The sequence below is a fragment of the Urocitellus parryii genome, chromosome 2, assembly GCF_045843805.1.
Source record: "Urocitellus parryii isolate mUroPar1 chromosome 2, mUroPar1.hap1, whole genome shotgun sequence".
Classification (NCBI taxonomy): Eukaryota; Metazoa; Chordata; class Mammalia; order Rodentia; family Sciuridae; genus Urocitellus; species Urocitellus parryii.
Genome location: NC_135532.1, coordinates 125,791,776 through 125,818,616, shown reverse-complemented (window position 1 = coordinate 125,818,616; position 26,841 = coordinate 125,791,776). Strand labels below are relative to the sequence as shown.

Here is a 26,841-nt window from a genome sequence, read left to right as displayed (position 1 = left end):
AGTTTTTAATAATAAAAACTCAAGAGTCAAGGGATTTTTTTGTTGTTGTTTACTTAATACTCATCTATTTTTGTGTTTCAGGCTCTCAAACCTCTTTTGCTTATACAAGTACTATTCCTTTATGATGTTATAGTTGGCTTTAAATTAGTAGATTAAAATTACACATAGGGAAGTTTAAATGTGTTCAGAATTTCCATGAAAGCTAAGGCATTTCAAATACTTGAGAAATAACTTTCAAAAACTGTAATATTCTGGGGCTGCAGTCATGGCTCAGTGGTAGAGCACTTGCCTAGCAAGCATGAGGCACTGGGTTCAATCCCCAGCACCATATTAAAAAAAAAAAAAAAAGAAGAACAAAAACTATAATGTTCTGTAACATTTTTGTCACTCTAATATCATAAATTTCAGAGTTTCATGACTTCAGTTTTCATGTCAATTTAATTCACTTCTCTATTCCTAACTCATCTTTTGAAGACTACTTCTGAATTTCCACCTATAAGGTGACTTTGATTGTACAGATATACACTTTGGCATCTACAACTTACTAAAGGAAAATAATTTTGAATACTTCCTTTTAAAATAACATAATAACTTTCTATGCTTAATCCAGGCTACAAATAAAAATTTAAAGGCTTTGTTCATATTGGATAGATTAATTCTGGTATCCTAAATTAGTTCAATTAAACTTAGAGTTTAAAGAAAATTTAAAAAAACACAAATTTATCTGGGCACATTGACAGATACCTGTAATGCCAGTGACTTGGCATTAGACTTTGCATTAGACTAAGGCATAAGGATATAAATTCGAGGCCACCCTCAACAACTTGAGACCCTGTCTCAAGATTTAAAATAAAAATAACTGGGGATATAGGTAAGGAGTAAAGCATTCCTGAGTTCCCAGTACTGCAAAAATCAATCAATCTCTTGTTTACTTTGAAAATAAGCTGAGATTTCATTTAGTGGACACCTATAAAGTACTATGAAATGCTGAGTGAAAAGATATAAAAGATAAACATCTAATTGAATGTCTTACAATTCCATCTTCATATTTTTTAACTTGTTAATTAAAATAATAGAACACCTATAGCTCCAAATCTATGCTGAGTCACTAAATTTTTACTAATTTTTTTCTTTAAAGAAAAAAGTTATCCATTGCTTTGCAATTTTTATTGCATAAAATATTTCAAAATTGTTTTAACCATGGAAGATCTATGCAAACATTTCTGTAAGTTACATAGCCCTCAGTCTGAATTGTTTAAGTCTTTGAATTCTTTCATAAATGTTAACTCTTCCCAAACAAAACGAAAGACACCAATTTCTGTTTTACCATATTTTTGCCTGCTGAAATTTCATAAGTTATATTAACACAAAACTGGGCTTAACTGTACTTTCATTTAGTTCAGTGGTGGTATATCAAAAGTTAATCAAATAAGGACAAAATTAGCTTTTTTTCTGAATGTCAAACATGTAGTTGTTGGTCTAAAAATATTTCAAAAGGATAAAGAATAGTAGGCTTCATGAATATGTGTAGAATATTTCAAAAGAGATGAGTACAATATGTAGAAGATCTAGGTAAGCTGCACATAATGATGGATGAATGCATTTATTGTTTGAAACTTTCTTGTGTGAATACTCTATCACACAACCAACAGTTCTCTAGTAGAACTTCAAGTACTGTTAAGTCTTTTAAAAGATTTATTAATTGGTTTTATTTAAAACATCCAGAGTGAGTGCAGTACTTTAGATTTAAAAATTGCCAAATGAAGTAATTTTAATACTATTGTTCCCTTCTGGAAAATGATAGAATAGCCAAAAGAAATCTATTTGAAATATTATAATGTCTTTATAACTTCAAAATATGTGCCAATCAGCAATATAAACATTTTTTTGTTGGACTGAAGATTGCATCCTTTGTGATACTTTATGTTTTCCTTTTGCCTGTTAATGGATTATCAATAAAAAAGTTTTAAAATGAAAGTTATTCCTTTCCATAATGTATGTGATCTTTTGTTAAATACACTATGCCCATGTTGACAAATGTCTTTACAAAAAATACTTAAAAGTCACCACAACACAGATTCAAAGATCCATCACAGTCACTTACCCCTACCTTTTCTATCTGGCCTGAATGTTTGTGTTGAAAGAGCTCATTTTTAATGGGAACAAACCAGCTAGAAAGGTATATAGTTTTCTGTAGTTCTCTAGTTCCTTCAGGTTATACCATCATCTGCTCAGAATAAATGTAGTAATATATTCAGGGTTTTCTCATCAACAAATAATCTTGAAAATCGAAATGAAAATGACTCCAAAAAGTTAAAGAGATTCAACTATTTTAGGAAGGATGGTGCCTGATTCCCTCTAGGGTTTCTCTAATATTCCCCAGCTTTGAGGCTAAAGGTGTGTGTGTGTGTGTGTGTGTGTGTGTGTGTGTGTGTGTGTGTGTGTGATTTCACACTTGCCTACATAGAATATGCTGTACCCAAGAGCGATTTGCCTCAAATTGAGCAACCACCTGAAAAGGCCAGAAACATCTCCGTGATTCATCAGCCTACTGAAATACAATAAATTGGACCAATCTGTTGTAGGGATAAAGTTCTTTGGCAACCTTTCCTGGATAGACTTCTTTAAAATCCAGTTTGGAGATATAGTAAGTAAAACACCTATGACAAACGTTCTTTCTACTTCCATGTCTTCACATATGCAAAATTCACATTGAAGATATTATCCTAGAAAACACTGAAAGAAGATTTGGAATTCATGCCAGTAGATTTGAAATGCTATATTTAAAAAAGTAGATTTTGATATCATGATGCTTCCATCAGTGTCTGGTCTCTCTAGATACTTTACTAATCTTAATACATTTAAAGAATTCTGAGCATTTTGAAGAGCAAATTGAAACACTGTAACTGTGTCAATCTAAACTCACTCTTCAGGAATAACCAACACAGACAGTTACCATAGATGAATTGGTATGTATATAAAATAGACTGTGGACCATCTGTTAGGACGACCAATTGTGATATTATATGACTATAATAAAGACCAGCATTGGTATAAATTACATAGAAAAGTCACAAAGTAAAGGATAAAATCATATCTCCAGGATTGTCCCTCAAAGGCTGCCATATATACATTAAGAGTACTTTTTTTTTTTTTTTAAGAGGGGTGAGCTAGAGTTTAGCTATTCCTTTGAAAGCTTTTAAAAATAGGGTCAAGCTCACTTTAGGTCTACAGTTATAATAGATACGCAATTTCATCTCTCTTGGGCAATGTACTGCATTCACTTCAGGAAGGAATGGCAAGAGACACAGAGATGATTCCACCAGAATACCTCCTGTTCAGCTTGGGAGTTAGTGGAATGCCACCCTTTCTCCAACACAGTTGCTGATGAAAGGGATCTATTAAAAAGAACTGCGTTGGTTTACACTGCAGATTGAATGGAGCATTAAATGACTGCATTAGTATGACTGCAGTGGGGGTAATGATCGCCTCTGTAACATAGTAGTACTTTAACATAGGTGCAATAATTGTTCCAATGTCCTTTTCCTAATTTGTCACGAAATGATATCTACATCTCTCCAACAAATGCCCCCCACACGCATCTCCCCTCACCCTACAGTTTTATCTCCACCGCTCCCCTCTCCCCCAGCAAGTGTAAACAGATGAGGAAATATGTACTTTGTAATTGTCACCTATGTTTCATGAAGGTTGGGCATTACTGCAAATCACTTAGAATGGCTCCTCGGAGGCGTTTAGCGATACCGCCCACCCATACAGCTCAGATGTTCTTAATTTGATCACGGCACCCCCCCCCCCCCACCCGCCCTTTCCAGTTTGGGCTGTAATTTTCCAAACAGCCATCTCTCGTTTGCAAAAGTTAAAATCAATCCACGGTTACAGAATGCAGACTTTCTGACAGGGTTTCTCTTTGTAGAGCTGCCAGATTGCGACCGATAAACAGGGGACAAAGGGGGAGGGGGAGAGAGAAAGAGAGGAGGGAGAGAGGAGGGAGAGGGAGAGGTAGAGAGAAAGAGAGAGGAAGAGGGAGAAGGGGGAGAGAGAGAGAGAGAGAGAGAGAGAGAGAGAGAGAGAGAGAGAGAGAGAGAGAGAGAGAGAGAGAGAGAGAGAGATATCACTTGCTTCCTTGCTTCCTAAGCAGGGATTTGCCTGCGATGCGCGGCGAGAGGACTGCGGCGGCTGATTTACACAGTTGGCGCGGAGGAGGGGCCGGGGGTGCGGGGGGAACAAGCTGGCGGAGGCTCAGGCGATGGGCTGATCTGGGGGCTCCGGAGCGCCGCTCCCTCGGTGCGCGATTTGGGGGCGGCTGATGGATTTGCATTTGTGTTCCAGCCCTGCGTTCCCTATATTGCCTCCCAATACCCGACCAGGCGCTCCCAGTTTTGGAGCAGACGTTGGTAAGTAACGTGTAATCCGAATTTAGTTATTTCCTAGGCCATTAAAGTGGCACTTTTAAAGCAGGTCAGTCTGAAAAGATGCCGTCGCCGCTGCCGCTGTGAGTGTCTCCTTGGCCTGAAACGTTCGGCGGTCCCCTCCTCTGCCCACCGCGCTTCCTTCTCCTGCTGGAGAAGTAAGGGTTCTTGAATGGTGAGCTGTCAGGGGACACACTGTGCCAACGGGATCTCTTCGCCTTCGTGCTTTGCCTGAGATTTCTCAAATCCAAATCGGATTTGGTGTGTACAGCCATACTGTTGTATTTGTATCTCCCCCCACCCCCCCTTCAGTGTCTGACCAATGCTGGGATCTGAGATCTAGTCGCCCCCTTCCTGCTTTCTTTCCGCCTTTCCCCACCCCTTTCTTCTCTCATCTACACACCACCCACCCCCACTCCCACCCATCCAAAGGGCAAAGAGCAAAGACACTCGGGGAAAGAAAAGGGCTAGTTTCATCTTCTCGAATTGAAGGAGGCCTCGGGCAGGAATTGCGCTGTGAGTGACAATCTTTCAGGAAGACAGAAATCCAGAGAACAAACCCGGGTTCTCTGGAACAGCGAAGCTCGCCATTGAATCAAGAGCACCGAGATTTAAAATCAAACGACTCCAGTCCTGGGACACTCACGTATCCTGCTTGCCATCGAGGGCGTATGGAGCTGTGATTGTGGGCTCCAGGTCACTGGCAACGCCACGCTAGGTGTGCGCCCCGCTCTCGCATTGGTATGCAGCGACCATTTCCTTGCAAGTCTCAGAGATGGAAATATTTAAAAGGATTCCGATTGTGACTTGGTAGCTTTTCTGAAAGTTGGTGGCCGGAAGAGGAGAAAATACAAGGCTACAGTATGAAGGATACAATTGAACCTCCCAGAGAGTTTGCCCCTCCCGTTGGGAAGCCCCTCGGAGCAAACCTTGGAGATCCTGAGCGCTCTGCACCTATAGGTACTCTCTGCCATCCTTTCCTACTTTGCCTAAATGAAATCATTATGTCTTGTGTGTAGGATGTGCACGGTAGAAAACATAGACTTTGGCCGTGGTGTCTTCTATACGTTCACAGGTGCTAGGAATTTGTTGCATTCTAAAACGGGATCAGTGAGGTTTATGGTCGATGATGAAAGAAGGGGTACTGGAGCCTAAGGTACCCTCGGATCCCTGGGGTGGGGGAGGAAATTGTAACTCTGCTCCAAATAGGCCAGGTGGCTGATCAAAGGACCCCTCCCCCGGTGAATCGCTGGGTTGTATCTATCCTAAGAGATAGAAGGGAAAAGGTTTGAGCTTTTATTTATTTATTTTTTTCATATCTAAACAGACCCATTGTGTTCTTCGCCTGGCGACAGCAGAATAGAAAAGAATCTACAGAAGGCTCAAAGCTTTTCAGAAAATGAATGATGCAGCATTTTAATTATATGTTCTAGGGGGATCGTTTTTTGCTTCCATATTGGAATATTTAGCATTAGATCTGGAGAGAGTAGTGAGCTCGAAGATCCGGCAATGAGGAGGGGGGGGGGGTAGGAAAGGGGCACACTGGGGAGAAAGGGCTTCTTGTCCTCCCTCTGGACAAACAAATGGTGCGGGGGCGCTCGCAGCAGGACGCATAAGAAAACGGGGCCTCAAAAGTCCACATTCCCTAACTTTTGGAGCCCTCCCTATCTTTTAGACACGTTATCCTGATATAAAGGAAAGGAAAACAGTGAAATAGCCTTAGGACATGGTCAGAGTCCAGATTTTGCAGGGTTGTAGTTCAAGGGAGGACAGAGACTTGACTGCAAAAAGGAAAGAGCATTTACCATCACCGGGAAGCTCAGGGCACCTCCTGGTTACCCATTCATTCCATCAAGTCTTGGGTTCCGATAAGATCCAAGAAACAGTCACCGCCTCTGCACATTGGGCACCTTAGGTGCTGGGGGAGGGGGGAACTGGCAGCTGGGGAGCGAGACTGAATTGCTCTGATTCTAAACTCAGGCAGTTCGTGTTGGTTTGCCTCTCCTCCACTGAGACCTAACCGAGAACAGGGTGGGTCCGGAATATTAAGGGTGTAGAATGTTAGAGAATTCTGTCAGCCTGCTTGCTTAGTTTCTGATTGCTGATTCCAATCTTAACTACTGTGGGGCACAGGAAACATGTGCGATCATTTTAAATGCAAAATATCATGTATATTTTTATGACTGACTTTTGTTGAGTTAGATTTTTTTTAAAATTTTAGAGTGGAAAGACATTTATACATAAACTATACTTTTCTTTGTATTTGACTCTGTAAAAAGTATTTTAAGGGAAAGCCATCCCTACCTACTAACTTTGAGCCCTTGGGCAACTAAGGTTAGTTCTTCAGACCAAAACTCTCTCTCTCTTCCCCCAACCTGTGAGTCCATGACAGGATTGGTGTGTGTGTGTGTGTGTGTGTGTGTGTGTGTGTGTGTGTGTGTTGGGGGGGGCAGCGATGGATGCGTCCACAGACACACCATTTCTAGCTAACTAGCATCCTCTGCTGCACACCTGGGTCTCCCCAGTTTCTCCACTAAGCTGCATTTCCTCCCAGCAGGTAGAACTGCCACTTGAGCCTTTAAAAACTCCTTCTAGAGGGTTTTTGTGAACTATGATCCAGTGGCCTCACTACATTGAAACATCTCCCTTCAATCACCCATAATCCCACTGCTCCTTATTAGCTATCCCCTTCCTAAAAAATCTTGGAAAAATATTAAGAAAGAAAAAATGAAAGAAGGGAGGAAAGAAGAAAAGAAAACGAAAGAAAGGAGGAAGGAAAATAAAGAAGAAGAAGAAAAAGTCCAAATCCTGAAATTCCATCCCCTATACCTGCAGGTATTTCCCGGTGGAAGAATGTGAAATTTACCAATGCTATTCAAGTGGTCTTCATTTACTTCCAGAGGACTGGCTTGTATGTGTTTAAAAAAAAAAGTGGAAGAAAGCACATGGTGGTAGAATCCAAGGAAAATCAAAGACTTTGAGCTATAGCACAACAAAAGGATTTCTGGTGCAAAAGGATCGAAACAAAATGCAGGAGAAACTCTGTCCAAGTCACTCAAGCTCTTATTTGGGACACCTAGACAGAATCAGCCAAATTCAGATTTTGTGCTTTGGGACCTGGATTTATTCCTCATCCTGGTTTTCCAATGTCTGTGCTGTGAAAGGACAGTTCCGAAGGATAGTTTCACTTTCCAACGCGTCTGCACTACAGAGAGGAGGTTTGAGAACTAGATGAGCAAACCATTTCAGAAAGAGAGAGAGAGAGAAAGAGAGAGAGAGAGAGAGAGAGAGAGAGAGAGAGAGAGAGAGAGAAGAGGGGAGAATGCTTCCCCTGCCTCCCCCCACCCCCATCTCCTTCCCCACCGAAGGAATGTTTCCCATAGGCTGGTCTCTTCCCCTTTTTCTGTTATTGTACGTTATTTTACCAATTTGTCATTCTGTTTCCTCTACTCCTTTACACACACACACACACACACACACACACACACACACACACACACACAGAGTGAGAGAGAGAGAGAGAGAGAGAGGTAGAGGGTACAGTCAGGGCTTCCTAGTGCTCGCTCCCGACCCCATGCTAAGCGCGTTCTCTTTCTTGGAGCTCATTTTCATGACGTGAAAAGCCGGATCCAGGGTTACAGCACATATAAAAAAAAAAAAAAAAAAAAAAAAAAAAAAAAAGACAGCGCGAGAGAAGTCCGAGATTCTGCACTGTGATTGAGCCTTCCTTCCTCTCTGCCTTCCTCCCGCCCTTCCTCCCAGTGCCCAATGATGTGCTGCCGGTACCCAGGGACAGCAGCCACCGCGGCGGCAGCAGCGGCAGCAGCAAAGGCAACAGCAGCGGCCGCGGAGCTGGAAGCCTGCTGCAGCCCCTTCTCCTCCCTCCTCTACTGAGTGTGCCAAGAGGCAGTTCTGCATCCTAAAGGAGCCCATTGAAGAGCCCATTGCATTCTCAGCACGTCTCAAGCTTGCTTTTTTTTTTCCGCTTTTTTTCCCCTTCAGCCCCCCACCCCCACCCCCCCAATCCCCCTTTGCTTCAGCTTCAGCAAGAGGAAGGGAGGGTGAAGGAAGGAGAAAGAATCCTTAAACTCAAGGTTTTGCTTTTTTTTTCTTTTAAATATTCATTGCTTAAAAAAAAAAAATCTCCTGCAAAATAGGTAAGTCAAAGACATCTGGAGCTTGTGCTTCCTAAACCTCAGGGTTGTGAAAAACAAGAAAAAAAAAAAAAACATTTAAGAAAAGAATGGTGAAGACGAAAGAACTTAAATAGATTTTAATATTTTATAAGAGAGACAGGGAAGACTAACTGGTACTGCAATGTAGCCTCATCTGCCTTCTCTTTTTCATTTAATTGTTTCTAAAAATTGAGTATTGCATGCCTGAGGCAGATTTCTCTTTGCTTTCTCACAGTTTTTCTTCTCCTTACAGCTGTGTACATTATATGCAAGTTGAATGCGAAGATAAATTCTTTTCACTCTCCCTATCAATTATATCACTGTGTTTCAAGTTAAAATATTTCCTTGATGTATGTATCTATGTGTGGGGATAAAAATACATGCTTGAAACTCTGATTTTTTTATTGATTAAAATCAGTTATTCAATTTTGATTGATATTTCAGTGAAACAGGAAGGGCAATCTGATAAAACTGCATTATTATAATTTATTTATAATTTATTTATGTATACACTTTCATATAGTGATAATATTAGGCAAAGAAGCAATGGATGAAGGCTCTGTATGTTTTTAGAATAGTGCACTGCATATGTTTCTTGTGATTGGAAAAGAATGATGTCTTTTTTTTTTTTTTGAAATGTATTTCATGTGGTCAATCATTTATGAGCAGGTAAGAATTGAGGTTTCCACCCTCTGTGGCCTTTAACTACCCACCTCTTCTCTATCCCATCATCAGCCCTTCCAGCTTTTTAGGGTTCCTCAGTTGATCTTGAAGGCACATACACACATTCCAAACTAAGCTCTGCAAATGTTTTAATTCAGACACTCCCAGGCTTAGCAACCTTTAGATGTCACTATCTTTAGCTCTGACAATTGCATGGGTATGTTCTTTAGAAGGGCTAATCACTGCTCAACACTTTAAACAGACAAAGGATAAAGTCTATAGAAGTTGCATATTCAATGGGAGGAGATGCCAACAATTTATGCTTGGGCAAAAGGGGGCGTGGGAAGTATATGTCACTGACCACATACTGTAGTTAAACATGTTTTGATAGTTTCTTAAAAAAAATCTTAAATTTTCCTGCGATACCAATCATCTTATACATCTCAACATCTGATACTGGACAACCGGCTCATGCTTTATTATTCTCTTTAATAACTTTGGGTTAAGTCATGTTTTTTGTAATAAAAACATATAATTAAAGAACATATTTTTCCATCAGAGTTGTAATCTAATTTATAATGGATATTTTTGATGTCAGTGAGTTTTAGCAGGAAAACAAGTTTAATGGGTAAATTATTGGAATTATTGCTGAATCTGCCCATGTCTAAAAGGCCGCACGGTATTCCAGTTCTGTTGTGTTCCATGAGAGGCAATGCAAGCTGCTTTTGTTCATGTGACATGCCATTTACCAAGTATGGCTTAGTTCAGGAAAATGTCACTGCGTGTTTCAATATATCAAAGTTTCCCAAGCTTAAAATATAGGGCACATTCTAAACGTTAAGCATGTTTCTGGCTCATTTTGATTGTCAGTTCAATAACTGCTAAAGTTTTTATATCGCTTTTAAATAGCCCCACATGTAGGAGTCAATTAAAATAGTGCATATGACTAAAAGCTAAAAATCTGCATCTTTATTTCTGTTGCAGTTTTGTAATCAACTACGAATGATGAAACGTTCCATAGCTGAGATGCTTCACAGAGGGAGGATGCTGTGGATAATTCTTCTAAGCACAATTGCTCTAGGATGGACTACCCCGATTCCCCTGATAGAGGACTCAGAGGAAATTGATGAGCCCTGTTTTGATCCATGCTACTGTGAAGTTAAAGAAAGCCTTTTTCATATACATTGTGACAGTAAAGGATTTACAAATATTAGTCAGATTACTGAGTACTGGTCAAGACCTTTTAAACTATATCTGCAGAGGAATTCGATGAGGAAATTATACACCAACAGTTTTCTTCATCTGAATAATGCTGTGTCCATTAACCTTGGGAACAATGCTTTGCAGGACATTCAAATGGGAGCTTTCAATGGTCTTAAGATTTTAAAGAGGCTGTATCTACACGAGAACAAACTAGATGTCTTCAGAAACGACACCTTCCTTGGCCTGGAAAGTTTGGAGTATCTGCAGGCAGATTACAATGTTATTAAGCGCATTGAGAGTGGGGCCTTTCGGAACCTAAGCAAATTAAGGGTTCTGATTTTAAATGATAATCTCATCCCCATGCTTCCAACCAATTTATTTAAGGCTGTCTCTTTAACCCACCTGGACCTGCGTGGAAACAGGTTAAAAGTTCTTTTTTACCGAGGAATGCTAGATCACATTGGCAGGAGCCTGATGGAGCTCCAGCTAGAAGAAAATCCATGGAACTGTACATGTGAGATTGTACAACTGAAGAGTTGGCTGGAACGCATTCCTTACACTGCCCTGGTGGGAGACATCACCTGTGAGACACCATTCCATTTCCATGGAAAGGACCTTCGAGAAATCAGGAAGACAGAACTCTGTCCTTTGTTGTCTGACTCTGAGGTGGAGGCTAGTTTGGGGATTCCCCACTTGTCATCAAGCAAGGAGAATGCATGGCCAACTAAACCTTCCTCAATGTTGTCCTCTGTCCATTTTACTGCTTCTTCTGTTGAATACAAGTCTTCAAACAAACAGCCTAAGCCCACCAAGCAGCCCCGGACACCAAGACCACCCTCTACATCCCAGGCTTTATACCCTGGTCCAAACCAACCTCCTATTGCTCCTTATCAGACCAGACCACCAATTCCCATTATATGCCCTACTGGGTGTACCTGTAATTTGCATATCAATGACCTTGGCTTGACTGTCAACTGCAAAGAGAGAGGATTTAATAACATTTCTGAACTTCTTCCAAGGCCACTGAATGCCAAGAAACTGTACCTGAGTAGCAATCTGATTCAGAAAATATACCGTTCTGATTTCTGGAATTTTTCTTCTTTGGATCTCTTGCATCTGGGGAACAATCGTATTTCTTATGTCCAGGATGGGGCCTTCATCAACCTGCCCAACCTAAAGAGCCTCTTTCTCAATGGCAACGATATCGAGAAGCTGACACCGGGCATGTTCCGCGGGCTACAGAGTTTGCACTACTTGTACTTCGAGTTCAATGTGATCCGGGAAATCCAGCCTGCAGCCTTTAGCCTCATGCCCAACTTGAAGCTGCTGTTCCTCAACAATAACTTGCTGAGGACCTTGCCAACAGATGCCTTTGCAGGCACATCCCTGGCTCGGCTCAACTTGAGGAAGAACTACTTCCTCTATCTTCCTGTGGCTGGTGTCCTAGAACACTTGAATGCTATTGTCCAGATAGACCTCAATGAGAATCCTTGGGACTGCACTTGTGATCTGGTCCCCTTTAAACAGTGGATTGAAACCATCAGCTCAGTCAGTGTGGTAGGTGATGTGCTTTGTAGAAGCCCCGAAAACCTCACACACCGTGATGTGCGTACTATTGAGCTGGAAGTCCTGTGCCCAGAGATGCTGCATATTGCACCAGATGGAGCATCCCCAGCCCAGCCTGGAGATTCTCATTTTGTTGGGGGACCAACAAGCGAATCACCTTATGAGTTCTCTCCCCCTGGGGGTCCTGTGCCACTTTCTGTGTTGATTCTCAGCCTGCTAGTTTTGTTTTTTTCAGCAGTCTTTGTTGCTGCAGGCCTCTTTGCCTATGTGCTTCGAAGGCGTCGCAAGAAGCTGCCCTTTAGGAGCAAGCGACAAGAAGGTGTGGACCTTACTGGCATCCAGATGCAATGCCACCGGCTGTTTGAGGATGGTGGAGGTGGTGGTGGTGGAAGTGGGAGTGGAGGCCGGCCTACCCTTTCCTCCCCAGAGAAGGCTCCTCCTGTGGGCCATGTGTATGAGTACATCCCCCACCCAGTGACCCAGATGTGCAACAACCCCATCTACAAGCCTCGCGAGGAGGAGGAAGTGGCTGTTTCAGCTGTCCAGGAGACAGGGGGTGCAGAACGTGGAGGTCCTGGGGGAACACAACCTCCAGGAATGGGTGAGGTTCTCCTAGGAAGTGAGCAGTTTGCTGAAACACCCAAGGAGAACCACAGCAACTACCGGACCTTGCTGGAAAAAGAGAAGGAATGGGCCCTAGCCGTTTCCAGCTCCCAGCTCAACACCATAGTGACGGTGAATCACCATCACCCTCACCCTCACCACTCAGCAGCTGGTGGGGTCTCAGGGGTGGTTGGGGGAACTGGGGGAGACTTGGCTGGGTTCCGCCACCATGAGAAGAACGGCGGGGTGGTGCTCTTTCCTCCTGGGGGAGGCTGTGGCGGTGGCAGTATGCTGCTTGACCGTGAGAGGCCACAGCCCGCCCCCTGCACAGTGGGATTTGTGGACTGTCTCTACGGCACAGTGCCCAAATTAAAGGAACTCCACGTCCATCCCCCTGGCATGCAATACCCAGACTTACAGCAGGACGCCAGGCTTAAAGAAACCCTTCTCTTCTCAGCCGGAAAGGGCTTCACAGACCACCAAACCCAAAAAAGCGATTACCTCGAGTTAAGGGCCAAACTTCAAACCAAGCCGGATTACCTCGAAGTCCTGGAGAAGACAACCTACAGGTTCTAACAGAAAGAAGAAAATAAATTAGTGCTTTTTTTTTTTCTTTCCACAAAAGAAAAAAAAAAGGAAAATAAAAGAAATATGTCCCTTGCTCCTTTTACACTTGTCCCAATAACTCCATCCTCACAATCTTCCCCACCCTGAAGAGAACTGAAACCGCATGATAACTAGAGAATACAGATGTATGCTCTCCCCTCTCAGATGTGATTTGGAGGAAGGGCCATACTCAGATCATTAATCAATGAAGTGCCTTCGCAGACTTTTGCCAGCAAATGTTATCATTATTTTTTTATACTGAAACTTGAGACTTTGACTGTGCCATGTATAAGGTATATTGGGGATCGTTGTATTGATCCTAATTAAGTAAAATTCAATGTGTCTTTTTATTTTCAGTAACCTTTTTTTTTTCCCTTTTATTGTAGCTTCATTTGAAAGGGAGGGGGGTTGACATTTGTGGCTTTCTTTCCTCTTCTCATCATGGCACAGATTCTGTACATGTATTAACAATGCAGTTTGCTGCATGCCTGAAAACTGCAAGACGGGGAGGGAGGGGGCGGGTCTTGCTCGAATGTTCTCACTCACTCTCTTGTCTCTCATACCCATATGCAAACCACAAATCCCTGCTTATGGTTAGGTCCCTAAACCTGCATTTGGCGCAGGTGTACACACACACACACACACACAGAGAGTCACACACAGTCACACACAAACCAATCCGCTTAGTTCAGGTTTGATCCATTTCTCTCCTCTCCATAGCTCCACCTGCCCTTCACTTGTAGTGTACAGCTCACAGCATCTCTCCTACCACCCTGGGAAAAGTCACATTCGAAGCTGGATCCTACTGAAGTAAAGGCCTGGTGGTTTAACAGCTGGAGATACACACCTAGGGTTGAGCACCCTCTTTGTGACATTTCATTCTGATGCCAAGATTTTTTGGAGAACATCTGCACTTTCTTATATATATATATATAAATATATACATATATAAATAATATTAAAAAATAAAAAGCAACTGGGTATATATCACTAACAGCTTTGTAGGAAGCACTTTTAATGTTTTCTCTCTCACACACAAAGATTCAAAAGAAATGTGCATATATTTATTCTGTAATTTCAGTGATTATAAATTGTAAAGGTAATGTTTAATCATTGTATAGTGATTATGCGTCTGGTATAGCTTTCCTAATAAAAAGTTTTTGAAAAACATAATACATTATATATAGAAGATACAAAGCTTGAACCTTAAATTTCAGCTATGCCATGCCTTTTGTGCTCCCATTTAAAAATGATTATTTCTTTTACATGTTATACTGAACGCTAATTTATTAACAAGTTTGATGCACTGTGATGTTGACAAATTTTAAAATCCATCATCCCTATCCCAACCCAGGATACAATTGGTATTTATCAAAATCTGATTTATAGTTCACTTCTTTTTCTTTGACTGTGAATTTCAAACTTATTAATCTGATGAGGCACTGTCTCTTAGACAGGATGCAACTGGGAGAAAATAAAGCAGCTAGATTGTGAAGAAATACAGGATTACTCAGGACAAGTAATCAAGGATCCATGCATCTTAAGATACTAAATGACATAAGGAAAAAGGAAAGTGAAATTGCTATTCTTTATAAAATATGCACTAAAATTACACATACACCTTCACCCACCAATTCCTATTTACACATATACACACAACTAAATCAAAATCAAAGGCCTTGAAGCTGAGTGGACTGTCAAAATAGTATTATTTGTGAAAGTTGTCACTGTTTTGTTTGACCACTGTTTTTTCCCAACCACTTTCAGCAAATGGCCCCAGGATGGCTTGAAGTAAGACAGAAGATACTGAATGAATTTTCCTTTCTGTATGACATTAAAATGATGTTGAAAAATTAACTTGACAATAGTTCAAGTTATGATCCATTTACATGTGAGTGAAACCAAAGAAAATTGGATTTTTAAGATGCCAGTCTTGCTAAAATGCAACCAGAGCGCTCTGAAGCTGGCACTTATCCCATTAGGCCAGTAGAGGGCAGCAGAGCTTCAAAGATCCACAGATTCTGAAGGCACAGAATTGTGCAGTGAGGCCAATGTTTTCACCTGGTTTCCTCAACCTGCCCTTAGTAAAAATTATCATTATGTGTTGAATGTAATTCTTCATAAGTCACTGATGCCTTACATCATATTTTTTTTTCTCACAGAAATGAGTGATACCAACAGCTTCTAAAGCTGTGTGGAAGAAATAATAGGAGGGCATTGTATTTTTTTTTTTTAAACGTCCTACAAATTTCTAGAACTTATTGATATAACTCTTGATTAATTATATATAGCTTCTAATATACATATGTATACAAAGACAAATCACAAGTATTTCAATTATAAGTGAAACTTTCAGGACTACCTTGCATTTGACATATTGTGTCTACAACATTTGCCCTCTGTTATTGGAGTACGTTTTGGACTTAGTTTAGAAATGAACAAAAAGCCCTTGAACATAAATGATTATTTATTCATGCACAATATTGAAACAAAATTCTTATACAAGAGAAACAAAATTCTTATTCAATAGAGTTAGGGCCACTATTAAATAGGTCATTTCTTTTTCTTCTTCTTCTTTTTTGTTTTAACTTTCCTATAGGTTATCTTTTTCTAGTTAACTCACCTTGCTTATTTCTTCTTCCTCCTCCTACTCGTCCTTGTCCTCGTCCTCCTCCTCTTCTTCTTCTTCTCCTTCTCTTTCTTCTTCATGGGAGCCAGTGCTATTCCTTGAAAGTATTTTAAAACTCAATTTATGGAGTCCCTTTAAATTAGTGTTTCCTCATATCTCCATTTCATCCAATCAAATATTTTGAATAGGAGAAAAGCATACATAAGAGTGGAAAGCTAGATGCTTCTGGTATTTACTTAATAAACATGCTCATCTCCATAACAGGCATATTATACAAACCAGGTGAAAGTATAATTCCTAGAGACCCTGGTGCTTTCAACATTTGAAAAATGAGGCTCCATAAACTATATTGAATTATGATATAACTTGCTAATTATAATGTTTATATTTTATTTATCAAATACAGAAAGTGAGCCTGTCTTGTCTTAAATATAGGTAGTAATTTCACCCTTGAATAAAAATACATTTATTTATTTAGTGGAAATAAATTTATATGAGAATGGAATTTTGTATTTGAGAGATTTTTTTTTCTTCCATGGACTTTTCTACCCCCTGGATAGGGTCACTTGTTTTAATTTTGTATTAATATCAATTAAGTTGGCTTTAAATTATAATACCAGATATGATTCTATAAAGTACCATGGACATTAATATAGGTACAGATTAGCATCTGCTTTATGCTTCTGCTGCAGTAAAATATTTATTTTTAAGAAAAAAATAGATAACTAATTCAATTTCTAGCAGTGTTCTGCTATACTGAAACAGATCCAGATTGGACAGATATTTGCCATTATTCATTGCTATTTTTATTACTAATTCTAGTAATAATATTTGGAAGTAACAAACATATTGTAATGTCCCTTCAACATGTTTAGTGAAAAATAATTGCAAATGAACTATTAGTTTAATTCAGCAATAGCTTTAATATGTTATATATAATTTTGTGGTATTATTTGTGTGGATGCTTTTATATTTTTATTTAGAAAGACATTATTTCATCTAATTGCAAAATACTTTAAAAATAAGTATGATGAATACCATATTTTTAATAAAAGTTCAGAGAGAGAATCACAAGGAAAAGTTTTAATGACTGAGTTTGAAATTTTATTTTCTTACCTGGGAATTTTAGTTTTAAACTTTGATATCTGAACAAAGCAGTATTTGTATTTTGGATTATGAAAACCCATATTACAATTATGAAGCAGAAGACCTTTTTAGCCATCTAAAAATATCATTTTGATCCATTTAACGCAGATCTATTATTTGTACAACCCTGTCTTTTTGAAATTGTGTGGTCTAAGCTGAAAAATGTAGCACTTTTTGTGAAATGGCGATGACAAAGGGAACATTAATAAAATGCTTCACAAAATGTGAGGCCTATATTTACAATGATAAGTCAAGATACTGTGAGAGGAAATGATAATAAAAGGTCAGGCCATCTTAAATGACTTGAGCTATTTTACCCTGAACTTAGACATTTATAGCTTATACTTAACTTGATATCATCAACTATGAAAATTCAGGTAATCAGAACATAAATATCACTAAATTCACCATGTAAGTGTTCTACTGACTCAATTATAGGCCTTTAAAGTAATAGGAGCAATAACACATGTGCAATTGGGCAATCATGTGTATATTCATATATACACATAGCACTATTATATATGTATATACATTGTATATACATGTATATAGTTTATATATGCTGGATTATACTTATATGTAAAATATGCATTTTTCTTACATGTTTAACACTAGTTTTATGCATTTATTTTTCTTGCTTCTGTCTAGCCACCATCCAAGTGAAGCTTGGTGATGTTATAAGCCTCACTTTGGAAATCTTCACATGTAAAAAGTAAAACTGTAATTAATATTTCTGAATTTAAAAGTTCTTTCATCTTCCACTTTGTTTCATTTTGTTATTTAATTTATAGGGGACAAATCTCAGTCAAATTGTGATTAGATTTTAAATCTTCACAGTAAAAGAAACTCATTTCTCTAAGTATGCAACATGTCAAATCAAAAATAAGTGCTTCTTTCTTCATTTTTCTATTTCTAGAATAAACCTTACAGGTGGAAACAATTTTAGTAGCTTTATCAATTAGACAAGACCTTTGTAATCAAGATATATAGAAAAACTGGAATTTGAAGTTAAAATGTAAGAGAGGTAAAGAACCAGTTTAAGACATTCATCATCATAGTTTACCTCTTTCAACATTAATAATAGTAGAAATGACCACTTTTAGTATGCTCATATGGAATCTAAACTGAAAAGGAAGATGTTTTTCATATCAACAAAGCGGGCATATGTCAGGATTGTTAGTTGTAAAGACAATGTTTTGGCCTGCTTCTTTAATTCTGAAAACATCTGCTCCTGAGAATAATATACATACTTTTGACAAAATGTATTATTTCCATTCTATTATACTTATATATGTGGTTTGTTATATGATTTAAAAATTTTAATAGAAAATAATACGTATATACTTATAGATATATAGCCACATGGGGATTATAATAAATTTACGGTTTGACCCAACCCTTCTAACATCTTTGAAGAGTTGAAATGTGATAAACATCACTAAAAAAGGCTTTCTTCATTACCTCTCAGTAACAGAAAGGTCCAGTATGCCAAATTTGATTTTTAAAAAATACATTGTTATGAGAAGAATGAAATCACAGTTTCCAGTATATTGTATCAAAACCTAACAAATTCCATCAAAAGGAATGTGCTAATGACCAACTAAAAACAAAATTGAATGCTTTGTTTCAATTAAATTGTAATGTTCTCTTGACCATGAAAGGAACCACACTACTTGTATTATATTGTACTTTTTGCTAAGACAGCTTTTGCTCTTCTGACATGTTTCACTAAGAACTTTAATTGTTGGAGTTGATTCAAATGAAGAAACAATTATAATGATTTTCAGTAGCTTTGCCACAAGAACAAAATGTCCCTAACCTGGGGGTGACAAAGTCAACTCTGAAAAAGATGTTGAAGCAAAGATGTTGGGAGGGAATGGGAGAAGTTCTCTTCACCCTCCAGGCCTGTCCCCTTCATTGCTCCTGGCAGCCCTGCTTCTACTTCTGCTTCTGACTCCCTGCCAGGGTGTTCTTGTGACTAGGGTGTGTTCACTGAGCTCAAAGTCAGCGCCAAGGAAAGATCAGGGATTGATGAGAATCCTCATATTCAATGACAAAGTGCCCAGTCCACTAACTTGGCACCTAAGCTGAAAAAAATAATCCAGCATATTTCCCCTCATTGTGAAATTATTTATAAGTCTGATGAAAAAACAATAAGGACCCTAATAAAAATAGAAACACTTCTGGAAATCAAAAAGAATCAGCAAATGTTTTAAAAATAAGGATCTCAATTTTGCAATCACACAGCCTTGCTTTTCCTCCTCTGAAATGCCTTTTATCTTTGTCATGGCATCTAAAATATCAGTTGAATTAAAACTAAAACATCAATGGAAAATATTCGTATTTAAACCACTTCCTTTCATCAAAACTCGCACACTTTCCACATTTTTTTTTCTCTTATTTAAAGTGTAAACTTTTCAACTATTCTGATGTTATATCCATTTGGAATTTTAAGATTTTTTTCCACAGAATTCTGATGAAATAATTTATTTTAAAAAGCTTTTTTTTTTGTCTCTGATGAATAATTTTATAATAAAACAAGTCTATTGAATACATGAACTAATAACCATGGGGTGTGTGTGTGTGGGGGAGAGGTTCTTCTGTTCTATCCAAATTTAACATTTAAGGCTAGCAAATAGAGTTGGGATTTTTTTCGTACCTGTGCTATTTATCATCAGTGTTGGATTCCAAATGGAAATTGTTCCTCTATTGCTTGTTGACAGTTCCTTTGCTGTTTTACTTTTCTAGCAGATAATAAAAATCAGGTGAATATAGAAAAATGAGAATTCCAGGTATATACTTTTACTCAGTGGAATAACCAGGCCCATAAATCTATGCCTTTTTCTTCAGAAAAATTTCTTCCAAAAGAAGGGCAATGAAAAGATAAGCAGAAAAAAATGAAAGTGTCCTCCCTTTCTGAAGATCATTTGAAAAAATATAATGGAGAAAGTTTGAATTAGATGTTCATATTAACCTTTTGGTGTTTTATATTTGGAAGAGTTTAATTTCAACAGTAGGTTCACTGTATTTTTCAATATGATTCTAAATAAACAGCATATTCACTGGATGTGAAATCAACATTAACAGCAACTAAACCAACTATAATTAAAAGAAAATGTACCAGTAACAACAACAAAAACAACAACAAAAACACTCAATTGGATAAGCAATGTATATTAAAATATTTACTTTAGTTGCTGGTATAAATGTGTAAAATTAACTACAATCATGAAGTGTTCACACTTTCAAGTTAGTTTTTTATATACAAAAAGAACTCCTTATTTATTTTTTGAATCATTTTAACCTTACTTTGTCATGAGCCATACATATACCAGAATTCATTTAAGGGACACAACTCAATTATTAATATTTATTAGGAAAAAGTATTTATTTAAAAGGACTATAATTTATCATATAGTATATTCTAGAGTTGTGATTATTCCAGAGCCAAATATATAGAGGTTAAAAATATTTTTATCAGTTGTAATATACTGATTTGTGTTCATGATTAGAATTTTAATAGTATAAACAATATTAATTTAGATCATATTAATTTTATCCAATATCAATTAAAATTAAACTTTACTTTGGGTCATATTACAGTTAATATCTCTTGGTCAATGCATAAATGTGAATAACTGAACATTAGTCAGATGAATTCTGGATATATATATATATAATATACATTATACATGTATTTATTTACTAATATATTTTTATTAGTGAGTTTGAATAATACATCATTAATGCCTTATTGCATAGGTAAAACTTTTAAAAGCTTTAAATTTAGGGTTGAAATGTTATAAAATGTAGTGTGGTATGCCGAACACTATATGAAGTACTGCTGCTAATGGGGTATTTGTTAAATGATCAAGGTTCGAATTTGACTCTTAATCACCTCTCATGTTAATTGGGTATACAGTTCTGAGATTTTCCATTGATTGTTCCTAGGTCATTAAAAATTGTAAATTAGTATATATAAAAATCATTTTATCCTAACTTAGAAAAAGAAGAGTGGAGGCCTTGATTCTGGGAAAATGTTCTGCGATCCACACTCTGCCCAACCTAAGGGCAACATGCACAGCTTCATCCTTATTTCTACTGAGAGGAGCATCACAAAACAGTGGAAAGAAAGGCTGCAAAAAGAAAATGAAGAGAGGGAAAAAAATATTTAATTAGTTGTTGAAAAGCCACTGAGATAATACTGATGTGCCCATTCATAAATTGCTGCTTTTGAGAACTATGTTTCTTAGTAAGTATCTGTGGCAGCAACTAAGCAGTTTATCTTTCAGGACATACAGTTTCTTCATGTCCTTGCTTTTAAAAATTGCTGTAGTTGTTATTTTGTTTTCTGGAAATATACATCTCTGATGAGCATCAAAATTCAGTCTCAAATTCCCTTCAAACAATACAACTTTTTTGATACAGAAACTAAAGTCTAAATATTCTGTCCAGTATTAATGTAAGTTGGCATCTTTATCCTAAGTGTATTTTCATTCTCTTGCTTATCAGTGCCAAGAGTTCTGGTTTTCAATTATACTGTAAATACTTAAGAACACATATTGTAGCTCAGTGTCTTGGGCTACATGCACAGCTATGGACAGACAATACATTTCTGATCAAACTTCTTAGTTTCATGGATCTTACAATAGACATATTATTACCTTTCTTCCCATTACTTCTAACACAGAGCCTTGGTAACTACAGGCACTAGATAAACTCTTGTGGAATAAATGAAATAAATAAATGAACAGAGCTTTAAAACGCACATGGCCTAAAGGTTCTTAAAAGAGTTGACCATCCTTTGGTATTTAAGTCAGATCAGTGATTAAAAGGAATGAAATCTGATTTGCAAGAGATGTGGTAAGAAGTAAGACAGTATGGGAAATGTAGTAACTGCTTTTACTTTTCTTTAATTTCCAATATTAATAATATATATACTGACCTAAAGTACGTAAGATGGAGAAAATTGTATACTATTAGGATGTCTCTGGGGGAGAATCCAGGGAAAAAAGAAAAAGAAAAATGAAAGAAAAAGAGGAGCTACAAAATTCATTACCAAACAAAGCTAGAAAGGGACAGAGCCAGCCATATGAAGATGCAGGGCAAGTGACGATTTTTTTCCGTTGCAGAAATATTTACAAATAAGGGCAATAATTTAGTAGGGTCTATTGATGTCTGCTTTGTTATAATTGCTTAACAGATTTACCACTTCACTGAAAATTCTTCTAGAATGCTAATGCAGCCAACAGTATTAAAACAAAAAGGGGTATATAGATCAGCTTCCTTTAGAGAGATGAGCAATTTAAGTACATTTTTATCCTATTATATATCATCCATAATGTATAAGAATTCACACTTGTAATGATAAGGCATGACTAACTTTTTTTAAAAAAAAAACTTTTTTTTAACCTTTATTTTATTTATTTTTATGTGGTGCTGAGGATTGAACCCAGTGTCTTGCACATGCTAGGTGAGCACTCTACCACTGAGCCACTACCCCAGCCCATGACTAACTCTGTATTTCAGTTTCTGACCCTATTGTGGGCAAAGATGAAGTACAAATGGTTATACAGAATTACATAAATGATTATATGAATCGATATATGAAATATATTTCTCATTTGAAAGATCCAAACTTTAACACACATTTAATCACATTTTCACTTAAGTAATGTGAGACCTTAAAAAGAGGAGAAAACTTATCTGTGTTCTTATTTAAGTTTCAATCTTGAAATGTTATTATGATCATATTTTTTTTCTATTTTTTAAAGAATATAATAAACCAGAATTTAACTAATGGCAAATTTTGCCCAAAAAATATTTAAGGAAGATATGAGAACAAAGACATACTTTTAAAAACATAAACTTCAGATATTTTCAGTAGACTTCTATATGAAACTATAGAGTGCAATTTTCATTTCTGGAAGCTTGGAACTGTAGTCCTACACTTTAGTTGTCTGAGATGTTCAACTTTGTGTTAAAATTGTTGTTGGCATTTTACATTGTCCTTGACATATACATGTGCTTAAGTCCAAATCCTATTAGGAAAAATGATTCTACACTATATATTTATATCTTTAAATACATTCATAATATAATTTGATTATTTTAGAATTTGTGTAAAATGGATTGCAAAATTCCAAACTATTGTCAAAGCAAATAAATGGTATGTAGTCCAGTTAAAGAAAAAATAAAATAATGTGTAACTTGCTAATCAATAGAATCCAAGATTCTATTGAAAAAAGCTAAGTCTAGGGATGTATAGATAATAAATTATTCATATACAAAGTGAGGTTATATAAAATTAAAATCTAAACATATAGTCTTTGTAACAATTTAATATATTGGGATTTTAAATTAAAATATTTATTCATGAAGATAATGTGTTACAATATCCAACATTTTTTCTTACTATTTCCACTAATAAAAACAATAATACAAAGTGTAAAAAGATTAATATATAACTTACAAAGGGTAAGAACATAAGACATGAAGTAAGTTTCACATCGTAATCTACTGTAAAAGTGAGTAAACATATCAACTTAAATTTTTCTAAATAATCTTTTTATAAAACATGGTATTATATAGAGCGCAGAAATGATGATGATTAATAGGTTCCAGGAAAAGTTTTTCCATGCCTTAAAAATGTTCACAAACAGTAAATTTTATTGGCACATTATAGAAAGCTGATATCTAAGAAATATAAAAGGTTTGCACTGCATATTAAAATATTACAATGTTTTTGATTATTATAGTTCTGAAATTGCAACATGATCAGCATTGTTTGAAATACTGGAGGTTCTCCTGTCACTGGAGGAGGAATATTCTGTTCTGAGTGAATATTATTTCATACAGAGTATACTTATCTTAAAAGACCGCAGTGCCAAAAACAAATGAATAATATAAGAAACAAAACGAAGCTATGAATTTTTTAAGAGATTACAATATGGATTTAGATTTCTTATGCTTTCTTTTATTCCCAGGTGAAGTGATGGCTAACTGGAAGAACATAGTTCCTGTACCCTGTAAACTCATCCTTTTGTCCATGCTTCTGTATTAAAGTGACTATGGCTTCATAAAATATCTATGTCTAAAGAGAATCCTATAGAAAACCATAGATAATATGTCTCACTCCTAAACTCTTTAATATCATTAAATACTCATTAATATCATTAATCCCTTATGAAAATGGGATTAATGATATTGGAGCTTTTTTTTTTTTATCCAGATAGTTTTTTTTTTTTTCAGTACTAGGGATTGAATGCAGAGTCTTTGATATGATAGGCAAGTGCTCTATGACTGACTGAGCTAAACTCCCGGCCTTTTCATAATACTAAAATGAGAAGTCTATGATAATCTAGCTTGAAATCCTCAAAAGGTTTTTAATGGTTCCAGTTCTACACTATACTATACTATCCTATCCTATCCTCTACTCTACTCTACTCTACTCTACTCTAGAAAATAAAATAAGACTAAATTTCAGAAGGATGTGTTTATAACCCAGTTATTGCTGGTTTGGAAAGGAGATAATGAAGCTTCACATTCAGAAAGTGGGAACTCTTCTGCCAAAAACAGTTCTGATGTCATTCCTTTTGAATGTACAATTCTGTGAGGCATATAGGTCAATGTCTGCTATGCGCTAAGTGTTCAATAAATAAATGATAGGTGTTATGAGATGGTGTTTATCATTAATATCACTATCATTACCATCAGGAAGTAATTTCAATATTGTTCCAGGTTGCAAAGAGGATCCCAGACAGGCATTCTTGTTTGGTTCCATGCTTTTCCTCAGTGGAATGGTTTCAGAGATGTATTCAAGAGAAGGGCAGGCTGGAGATGCCAGGCCTTGTTTGGAGTCTAGAAGGATATGCTTATCACATTCTCAATCTTCTCTATCCTGAGTTTGGGTTCTATATAGCGACATTATAATACAATGGGCTTCAGATTAATATGCCAAGCTGAGAGGGCTCTATACAACTTGGGTAGGATACAGGCATATAAAAGAACATAGAATATTAAGAAAATGGCAGACATATGATTTGGAAGAAAAAAAAAATGTGACAGTAAGGCTAATTGAGACCATTGTGAAAATAACTGAAATATATGCTAAGGAGTTTAAAAATTATCACGGTAGATGGATTATTATAAAATTCTATAATATTAAGTTCCTTATCTGTGGAAAAACTATCCCAAGATAATGATGAAATTCAAGTGTCAAGAATTTTTGAGCAACATGATTTCCAATATGCAGTACATTCCTAACCATAGTGCTCTTCAGAGTAGTAAATATTGATATCTTGAGGGAAAAATGACAAATTTTAGAGTTACTTTTGATTTTAATGGAAATATTTTTAGTATATATTTACTCTAAAAAGTCCTAGAGATGTTGTAATGTTTCAATTATGATGTCTTTTACTTCTTGGATCCATTAAAACACACCCCTTCAAGTCAGAATGAGAAGACTAAAGTACCAGAAATGAGAGGTTGCCCAACTAAAAATGTTGAGTATCTGCAAGACAAGAAGGTGGCATATATTTATAATTCTCTGAGAATTTTTCTCAGTGTTATACGTAACCAAATGAACCAAACTTTTATCAATTACCTGATTTTACAGGTGCCAGCATGTATCTAGCCTTTATGTCAATGATCAGCTATTCTAGTTGAGTTGTGTATTATGGTCATCTTCTTTGACTATTGAAGAGTAAAAATAGGGCAACTTCAATGTTTGATGTGGAAACAGGAAGTAATTATTTACATTAAAAATCGTATTCTTATGCTATTTGTGACATTGAAGGTAGGTTGCATGTCAATTAGATGGAAATCAAACAAATGAGCAAGCACTACTTCAAATTATGAAAAATTTCATATCCTGTTTATATTTTCTTAGTTCTGGCATTATTTGGTATGACATACCTTATCTAGAATTATTTCATTTTGCAGACCAAAGTCCTATTACACAGAGTTTTCAATACATTGTTGGTGTGTGTACTAACTTCTTATACTGTTCAGATTATGGTCTTACATTAAATGTGATCTCTTTTATGGGGTCTTACATATATTTTTAATCTACTTGATCTGCTTATATTTTATTCCTCTGATAAAAGTCCATGTGCTAAGCGGTGAACAAAAATAATTACATTTCAAGGCAATCATAAACAAGGGCATTTTTATTAAGAAAATGAATATTTTTATTCAGAAATAGCACAGCAGAATCCAGACATGAATCACATTAGTAGATTTTGTCTTGTAACAGCAGCCCTTGGGGATATATGGAATGCCAATGGAAGTATGTGATGAGTAGGACTGTAGGTATTTAAAACATCCCCCTCCTTTCTCATTCACAGGGTTACTTAGTTCTTCTGGTGTCATTTGAAATAATGTTCAACTCTGTTTTCCTGTGCAGACACAGATACCTAGTGCTGAGTGGAGAATTAACTTTTATCATAATCTAAATATTGCTAGAATAAAAATAGGGGAAAAACCCCAACAATGAATGTTTTAATAAGAAATTTAATTTGGAAAGGATTTACAAAAATTGTTACAAGAACTATAGGGAATTTGGATACATTCATTACCAATGTCCCTCCAATATTAGCATTTTACATAATATGGGACATTTATCAACATCCTGAAGTTAACCTGGATACAAAACTATCACTTATAAATTTATTCACATTTCACCAATTATTCTATAAATATCCTTTGACTGACTGTTAAGTCAGCTTTTTCACTGTTGTAACTAAAAGACTTGCCCAGAACAATTGTAGAGGAGGAAAATTTATTTGGGGGATCAAAGTTTCAGATGTCTTGGTCCATA

At 36.8% G+C, this 26,841-nt stretch overlaps 1 protein-coding gene across 1 annotated transcript; it reads left to right on the top strand.

The window, feature by feature from the left end:
• The first annotated feature begins 10,270 nt into the window (after positions 1-10,270).
• Slitrk3 (SLIT and NTRK like family member 3) lies at positions 10,271-13,216 on the top strand. Its single transcript, XM_026414100.2, has one exon. The coding sequence runs from the start codon at positions 10,271-10,273 to the stop codon at positions 13,214-13,216; it is 2,946 nt and encodes a 981-aa protein (XP_026269885.1).
• The last annotated feature ends 13,625 nt before the right edge of the window (positions 13,217-26,841 follow it).